The 9730-nt window shown below is 32.4% G+C and overlaps 1 protein-coding gene across 1 annotated transcript; it reads left to right on the top strand.

Moving 5' to 3' along the window:
- The first annotated feature begins 4716 nt into the window (after nt 1–4716).
- LOC133798403 (scarecrow-like protein 9) lies at nt 4717–8611 on the top strand. The gene is made up of 3 exons (XM_062236671.1): nt 4717–5002; nt 5349–7864; nt 7990–8611. Exon 2 carries the CDS (start codon nt 5479–5481, stop codon nt 7732–7734), a length of 2256 nt encoding a protein of 751 aa, XP_062092655.1. The 5' UTR covers nt 4717–5002; nt 5349–5478; the 3' UTR covers nt 7735–7864; nt 7990–8611.
- The last annotated feature ends 1119 nt before the right edge of the window (nt 8612–9730 follow it).

The raw sequence follows: 9730 nt of genomic DNA, 5'->3' as shown, positions 1-9730 counted from the left end.
GTACGAAAGGAGACCATACGTCTCCACTGGACACCAAAGTCGATAGTGTCAGATTGAGACCAATGCACTCCTAGGTTCTGGAAAAAGGGTCATAGAGTGACTCTAAGTAGGATATTGTGAGATAGGGAACGAGAAGTGCTTATTCTGAAAAATGAACCTAGGGACAAGAAATATCCTGGTTCAGAAATGGCTAAGAGGATCAGTGAATTTATTAAGGAATATTGAGGGCAGGAGTGTCTGTGTTATTACAAGGACATGAGAGTTCGCAAATTTAGATATGGTAACGTGGAGTCCCAGGATTGAGAACTTTGTATTCTCCGAGTATTATGAACTAACAAGGATAAGATGGTTCTGAAAGGAAAGATGGGTTTGACTCTAGATTTTATACATTGGTGAGAACCTAATAAGGATTAGGCCAGGGGCCTACAGAATGGCCTTGCCCCAACATGGGTAGAGGCTCACAAGGTGTTACTGGTGCCAGTGTTAAAGAAAGGGGTGACGAGTATGACCCCTGATTGGGTGAGGAGACCTTGGAAATTCAGTAAACCTTATGATATCTAGGATTTTTAGAGGTTATTCTCAGTTGATTCATTGGGGTAAGTGAAAACCTAGACAATCTAATCCTTTTTTGGCCACTCACTCTCTTCTTCTTTTCTAGATCTCTATATCATGTGTTGATAACCAATCCACACTAATTCTAGGTTGATCAAAGGCTTGGTGAGAAAGACCGTGTTGCTGATCTAGTTCAATATTTTGATAGCACTCTGCTACATAAAGGAATCAAGGGTTAGAGAGATTGAAGGAAGGAGTTGTTCCAATTTCGCTGCGTATTCGTAAGTTTCTATATCTTTGTGTTTGTTTTAATTTACGAATCTGATGTTTATATGTATGTCATGCTATTCTATGTTTCTATTATATTTTTGGAAAAATAATAGGAAGAATGTATCTAGATTTAAATTCTAAGATCCTACAAGGTCATCTTTTTGGGGTCGAAAAACTATAAATCTGTGTATTTTTCATTTATTACCGCATTTCTTTTTCTTTCTTTGGTTTGCTATTCACAAGAAATATTCTACTTTGGATTTTACACATTAAACATCTCTTTATTTATTACTCTGTGTAAGTTGACGAAAGATCCAGCCAGCAATGACTTAGGTTTCTAACAAAAAATTCAAGATGATTTTGTTTTGTAAATAATTTTTTTTTTCTTTTAAAATGCATTCCACATTAGCTTATGATGTCAAAATGATTTCCTCAAATGAAAATTGAATCTAAAACTCTTTTGTAATATTTATATTAGATCAAAACTTTTTAAAAATATATGTTTATATTATTATAAAAGTGTTTAATTAATATCATTTAAAAAATTATAAATATATTATAAAAATGAAAATAATTTTAATTTAATAAATTGAGGTTATTTTTCATAAAAAATTATTTATCAAAATTAGTGGAAAAATATAATTTAAAATTAAATTATAAATCAGTATTACTATATTTTTATTAATATAGTTTAATCTTAAAAGATATTTTAATTAAATTATGAGGATTTTGATTATAATGAAAAATATTTTTACTAAAAATGGTGGAAATGTACCGTACTAAATTGGTGTAAAGACAAAAAAATAAGGTACTAAAATGATATTAATTAAAATAAGGGATACTGGCGGTGATAATACCCAAATATTTTCAATTGTTACACTTTATTACTCAAATATTTTTTTTGTGGCAATAATACATTTTGTCCACTTTTTGTTGCAATTAGGTACTTATCGCTAATTTTTGTTGTTAAATGCTGACATAACATTTTATATATAAAAAAAATATTTAACTGTTATATTTAACCAATATCAACATTTTCCTACTTGATTAAATATAATCATCTCTTCTTAGCTCAAACAATATTGGTACATAAATTAAAGTATCTTTCAATTTTAACTTTATCATAATGAATGCATTACAAAACTTTATTGAAGTTATTAGTTTCTTAAAGATTGAACCAAATACTCCTTAGTGATATGACAGTTAACACCTCACACACCTTCACTTGACCATCAATTTTCCTACTTTTCTTGCTTAACACTTATCATGGTCATGTGCTCATCCATTTCCTGAACTTTCCAAGGAGAAACTCCAACTCCCATAAGAGGAGGCACCACCTCTAAGTTCACATAGGTGAAATTCTTTCAGCATCTTTGATGCCTTTAGAGATGCTTGTTGCACTTCATTAAAAGCTCTAGGCTTAACCCTTACTCAGTAGCAACCAACACTAACATCTTGGATGAGACTCACAATTTGTTTAGTGTTGAAACTATCCACTAATCAATGACTCGTTTTTGCCCATTGAACTCTTGCCCTTGACGTTCACAAGTTTTGAGTTGGGTTGCCATTATTAGTGAATCTCTTTATTCTAGGAGTTTCAGTCTCATTCCTCTAGATGAATTCAAAATTCGATCCAAACTTGCTCGAATCTCAAAATTTGAATCCGACCTTCATTCGTACGGGTTCGGTATATAGTTTTCACATTCAAAATTCGACAAATCGAAACCCGATGCACCCGAACCCGGCAAACCTGCCCGATGTGCACCTCTACCACATACCACCAACATATACACCTACCTTCAAACTCAAACAATTTAAAAACATAAAAAAAAAAAACATAATTGAGAAAATTATATATAAACAAAAAACTATAAAGATGAAGAAAAAAATAGGGCAACATCAACCAACCCGGTGGAGACGATAATAGTTACCCTTTAATGGTGGAGCTGTCCACAATGGTGAAAGTAACTCCGATATCAACCAAAAGAAACTTCCTTCATAACTCCGATTAGGGGTAAAAGTAAAAACCGCCATGAGTCCGACCATGAAACCAACTACCAAAAAACCAAATGGATAGTGCCACATCATCACCAACAATGGCGGTCGGTTTCAATTTCTAAAATTTTAAATATGTTTAAACCAAAACCAACCGTATAAATATATATATAACATCATGTCTATCATATATGGTGGTCTGGCTTAGTGGTAGAGCTTCCTTTATAACAAAAAGGTAAATGGTTTTCAAAAACTTACTTTGAGATCATTGTGCATTATTAAGTATTTATTGTGTATTTAAAATAAATTGACAGAAATTGACCATAATTGCCAAGTCAGTTTTATTTGGTTTGCTCAAGCAAAATGGTTGGTTTTAATGTCCTTCAAAGGCACATCAAAATCGACCAACCGATTACAAAATTAGTAAAAACTAACCGTATTTGACCAAACTTCACCCCTAATCGTCTGCTCTCAATGGCTTGGCTTGTAAAAGACAAAAAGCCTCTTCACTCTTGATCAACTGTTTGTTCCCATTATAGTCATTAATCTTGATCGTGATAGTTCCACTAATTAAGGAAGAGAAATTATAGGAATGGCCCAAAATAAAGCCATCAAGAAGTTAATGTTCTCATTTTTAAAATTGTAGATAAATGATTATTTTACATTGTTGATTACTTAAATTGTTATTTTTTATAATTTATTTATTTATTTAGGACTGTATGACTTTAATATAGTGGTATATGTATATTAGTTTTGTTTAATTAGTTTTTTATTTTAAAGTTATATTGATTTTTTAAGTTTTTTATAGGTTGTTGGTATATTATTTTCCAATTAGTGTATATACTTTTTGTGGTATGGTATATAATTTTTTTTTTGTGATATTTAATTTCTATTTTATTATACATAGTGGTAGTATATAATTTTATATCATGGTATATACATTTTAATAGTAGTATATAACTTTGTTAGCATAGTATATACATTTTTTAGTAATAATTTTGTAAGTTTTGATGGTATATTATTTTTCAACTCAGTATATATATTTTGTAGTATGGTATATCATTCAACAACCCATAAAAAATGAAAAAAAATCAAAATAACTTTAAAATAAAAACTAATTAAACAAAACTAATATACATATACCATAATATTAAAATATTTAGAATAAAATAGTAATTTGTTAAAGGGTGTATTTGGTAATATGTAATATTAAATAGATGATTAGACTATTTTACTACAAAATTAAAAATATAGACATTTACTTACTTTCACACAACATTAAAAGTTATTTTGCACCATATCCCATTAAGGAGTCTTACACTCAAGCTATAAAAAATAATAAAGGGTAAAAGTAAACACTTTCATAAAATCATGTTTAAATGATATATATTAATAGTTAATTTATAAGGTCAACAATCACAGATATACAAATGATTTGGAAATGTTCTATAATAATAATAATAAAATTCAAATGCATCTATTATCTATATAAGAAACTTTGAATTTTCTGGTTTAACACTCGAAATATTAATAACTCATGAAAATTCGATTACCTTTTCGACCCATTAAAGTAGCATACTAGAATACCATGTTATCAATATATTTTTTTGAATAACTGTTATCAATATTTAATTACATCATTTTTTTTAAAAGAAAAACACATTTTCCTTTCGGCTCATTAAAGTTACATACTAGTATATTATTGTTACATCAATTTTTTACTACATAAACTAATTGGAAGAGATAATTAAAAAAAAAATTATTTCTTGCAAATATTAGCAGGTTCTTTGCCAAATAGTCTAATTTGAAAGTGGTTTAGTAAATAAGTTTATCTTTCTTTCTTTTTTGACAAATAAATATGTTTATCTTTTAACTTCTTTGCAAGCTCAAAAAAATAAGTAATAAAATAGAGACAAGCACCACCACTTCCTCCGCCAAATTCGCACGTCAATAAAATCACCCTTAAGCTCTTACCGCCAAGGCTTTTAAGGGCTGAGATTCACTCTCATTCTTTTCTCCCCTTCATAAACCCAATTAACCCAAATCCTAATAACAAGGGATGCCACTTGCCAGCCTGCTTTTCTGTGTCAGAGAATTCAGGAAAAAGATTGGACCTTTTATGCTCCTTCTCAAAACTGAGCTAAGAATAATATTTTCTCTCTTTTCTGGTTTGTTTCTGAATCAGGTATTTTCTTTGCTTTTATATTGTTTTATGTATAATCGTTATGTCTGTAAATGATTGATCGAATGGGTAGTGGGTTTTTCTTATTTCCTTTCGTTTTGGTTTTTTTGTTTAATTTGCTTTTCGAAGAAAAGTTGTGTTTTTTTGGAGACCCAATTGAACACTATTTCATACACTTGTATTACTAAATGTACAAGTATTAGTCTTTTTTGGTCTGTACTTTATTCATTCCATTTCTTGGTCTTGATGTGGATTACCACTTTTTTCTTAGTTCAGAGATGTAACTTTCCTAAAGCGTTTTGACACACCTAATTTAATCATTTCTTTTATTCCTCTTACATGTTTTTAGGTTTAAATCTTTCTGGGTTTGGTTGAGTGAGCTTGATAGTTGCCGGTGTAAAGCTTAGATTCATTTATGTATACATCAACAATTGAAGCATAATCTTTTTGCAAGCTTTTGGGGTGTTGGTGGTGTGAACATGGTCATGGATCAATCCTTAAGTGCTTTCTATTGTGGTTCTAATAATGGATTGGACTTAAATGATGACTGTCTATCGAATTTATCGCATGAAAACAATGGTAATAGCGGGTTTGGAACTAATGGTAAGTTTGTAGATCAAAACCATTCAACTGTGCTCTTATCTCCAGATCCAACACTTAGTAATCTAGTGCAGTCTTCGTGTGTGAATCAAGAGGAGGATTGTGCACATGAAGACTTTGATTTTAGTGATGTTGTTCTTAAGTATATAAGTCAAATGCTTATGGAAGAAGATATGGAGGAGAAGACCTGTATGTTTCAGGAGTCTGCTGCACTTCAAGCTGCAGAGCAGTCATTGTACGAGCTTATTCGAGACAAGCATCCTTCAGCAATAGATGGTCCAATCACTTATTGTGATCTGAATCATGCAAGCCCAGACGGTAGTCATGCTTTGCAAGGTATTAGCAGCTGTAGCTGCAGTACTAGTACTATCACTAACACCAACTTTTTAGATCCTGGATGCCGAAGTGATTTGTGGGAGTACAAGTCCGCTCAAGATGTTTCTCAATCTACTTCTCAGTCATCCTACACCTCATCAAATGGCACAAGTAAAATTGTGGATGCACTTGCAGATTCTCCAGTGAGCACTCTCAAAGTTCCTGAGATGTTTACTGAGATGGATTCAGTTATGCAGTTTAAGAGAGGTTTTGAGGAAGCAAGCAAGTTTCTTCCAATCGATAATAGTTTTAATGTTGATTTGGAGAGTAACAACTTGTTCTCTAAAGAGTTTAAAGAGTCCAAGGATGGAGCGGTTAAGGTAGAGAAGAAATATCAGATTGAGTACTCTCTGAATGGATCAAGAGGAAAAAAGAATCCTCTTAGCGATGATGTTTCTGTGGAGGCGGGGAGGAGCAATAAGCAATCGGCTGTCTGTAGCGAATCAAATGTGAGTCCAGAAATGTTTGATATGATTCTTCTAAATTGTGGGAGAAATGACGCGGCCACTCTTCGTGAATCTTTGCAAAATGAAACAAGCAAGAATTTGCAGCAGAATGGTCAGTCCAAAGGTATGAATAGTGGCGGAAAAGCTCGTGGGAAGAAACAGGGGCGTAAAAGAGATGTGGTCGATTTGAGAACTCTGTTGACACTCTGTGCACAATCTGTTGCAGCGGACGATAGGAGGAGCGCTGAGGAGTTTTTAAAGCAAATCAGACATCATTCATCTTCTATAGGAGATGGGATGCAGAGAATGGCCCACTATTTTGCTGATGGTCTTGAGGCACGAATGGCTGGTTCTGGTACTCAAATTTACAAGGCACTTATAACCAAGCCAACATCAGCCGCTGATGTTTTGAAAGCCTACCATCTATTTCTTGCTGCTTGTCCGTTTAAGAAGCTGTCAAATTTCTTCTCAAATAAGACAATTATGAATTTAGCGGCGAAGGCAACAAGGCTTCACATTATTGATTTTGGTATTCTTTATGGTTTTCAATGGCCATGCCTTATACAACGTCTTTCTTCTAGGGCTGGAGGTCCTCCAAAGCTTCGGATTACTGGGATTGATTTTCCGCAACCTGGTTTTCGACCAGCAGAAAGGGTTGAAGAAACTGGATGTCGCTTAGAAAACTATGCAAAAACTTTTAATGTTCCATTTGAGTTCAATGCAATAGCACAAAAGTGGGACACTATCCGAATTGAGGATCTTAAACTTGACAAAGATGAGGTTCTTGTTGTCAACTGCATGCACAGATTCAGAAATCTGCTTGATGAAACTGTCTTGGTAGACAGTCCAAGAGATATTGTTTTGAACCTTATCAGGAAAATGAATCCAGATGTTTTCATACTGGGAACTGTAAATGGAGCTTATACTGCACCATTCTTTATCACGCGATTTCGAGAGGCTCTTTACCACTTCTCTACATTGTTTGATATGCTTGAGACAAATGTGCCTCGTGAGACTCCAGAGAGGATGCTGATTGAAAGGGAGATATTTGGTCGTGAGGCAATGAATGTCATTGCATGTGAAGGTGCAGAAAGAATTGAAAGGCCGGAAACTTACAAGCAATGGCATGTCCGTATGTTGAGGGCTGGATTTAGGCAGCTCCCATTGAACCAGGAGATTATGCAGACGGCAAAGGACAGGGTGAATTCGTACTACCATAAGGATTTTGTGATTGATAAAGATGGACAATGGCTGCTGAAGGGGTGGAAGGGACGGATTGCTTATGCACTCTCTTCTTGGAGCCCAGTTTGCTGAAAAACATGAACTGTTGTGTTCATTAAATTCAAGTTGAGGGAACTACCATGGTGGTGGACTTACCAACCATGAATTTGATGGTATTGATAATGATTTGATAATCATCCAAAGATCTCTCTGCCATCAAACAGTAAGTTCTTATATTAGTGTTTTTATATTAGTGTTCTTATATTAGTGTTCTTTCTGTGTTGATGTGTTCTATCACATTTCTTAATAATATAAACCATCTGATTACTTGTTGATTATTTATTTTAGGGAAGCAGCTTTGTTAGAATGAGAAATTTGGCTGCTACCAAATCATCTTCATACTTTATAAGATATTAAAAGACATGCCTTTCAAGCGGGAGAGGTAGAAGGGCCAAACAATTTATGCCTGAGCGAAGAATCAAGAATGAGTGAAAATGCCACACTTAAAGCTATATGTGAGCTTTGTTGTGCATAGTCAAGAGCTAAATATATATGTTAAGCTGTCTCCAGTAGTAGTCAAAGAAATTGCAACAGCATAACATGCACAAATGTTTTCAATTAGTATCACTGTGCAGCAGATGTTTTTAGCCAGAAAATTTGTTTATTTAGTTTGACTTTTGAGAGAAGTCATGGGGCTGTGTCAACAATGATGTCGACCTTGGAACTTCTCAGCGGTTATTGGTCTCTCAATATTGTTTTTTTTTTTTTAATTCACAGACGTCTCTGACCATTGATTATGAAATGAAAAACAATTTTTTTTAGGCATTATCTTGTGGAAACTAATGTGAACTCTTTGAGCCCCACTATCTACCCATACATGAGTTTGTATGAGTGCTGTCGCTTCTGAATCTGCCCTTTTTGACGTTTTGTGGTACAGTGGGCCTATCTATCTACCAAGTTCATTCACACATTGCTTTCTCTTCATTTAACGCTGCTATTTTTTATTTATCGTTTGTTCATTTAATATCAAATCCTAGATCTGCTTAATTATTTCCATGTCTATTCTCAATTTTTTCCCAGGATTTTGCCATTGTTTGAGGATTTTAGCCAGGACATATCATGATCATTATTATTAGTTCCTTTATACCAATATTTACACTTCAAACTCCAATTATTTACCATATTCTCCGTACAATTATTTGAAGATTTTGATTGGTTAAAAACTAGTATCATTTTTTTTATTTTTTTTATTTTACTATAAGGATGTTGGGTAATATCATTAAAACTATTCAAAGAATTGAAAGCCGGTTCATTTTCGATTTTTTATTGTATTTGTAACACTTACGTACTTAAATTATTTTTTTGGTAGCGAAAATACCTTCTGTCCATGTTTTAGTGTAATTTAGTGTTTTCGTTTGTTTTGCAGTTAAGTCTATCACCATGACATGAAATTTTTTTATAACTTGGATACATTCGCCACAAATATATCATAAATTGAGTACTTTCGCCTTAAATATTCATTTAATTGGGCACTTTCGCCGCAAATATCTATTTAATTGGGTACTTTCGTCTATATGTTACAATTGAACTTAACAGTGAGAATTGACAGTTGTATTAAGCTGCACAAAAACATGGACGGAATGTACTTTCTCTGCTAAAAAATAATTTGGATACTTAAATGCTACAAATATAATAAATTGGGTTCTATCTCTACAAATATCCCAATAAACTATGATAGAAACTCTTGATTGTGAGAAAGGTGAGAATTGACTTGTCCTTGTCTCCCTCACAACATGTTATCATCAATTACATCAAATTATATATATATATACTAGATACAAACAACATACATATTTGCTTAGTTTTATTCATAAAATTTATTAATTATGTTTAATAAATTTGTATCATTATCAAATAAATAAACAATATTATATATAAAAGAATGACATAAATATATTAAATAAAAAATTAAACCAAAATATTGTTTATGATTTTTTAAATATATATAATATGATAACATTTTTAAACATGTATATAATTTTTTTAATAAAAATTAAGATAATAATAATATTATAATAATTTTTTATAA

The sequence above is a fragment of the Humulus lupulus genome, chromosome 8, assembly GCF_963169125.1.
Source record: "Humulus lupulus chromosome 8, drHumLupu1.1, whole genome shotgun sequence".
Lineage (NCBI taxonomy): Eukaryota > Viridiplantae > Streptophyta > Magnoliopsida > Rosales > Cannabaceae > Humulus > Humulus lupulus.
This window is presented reverse-complemented; position numbering and strand designations above follow the sequence as displayed.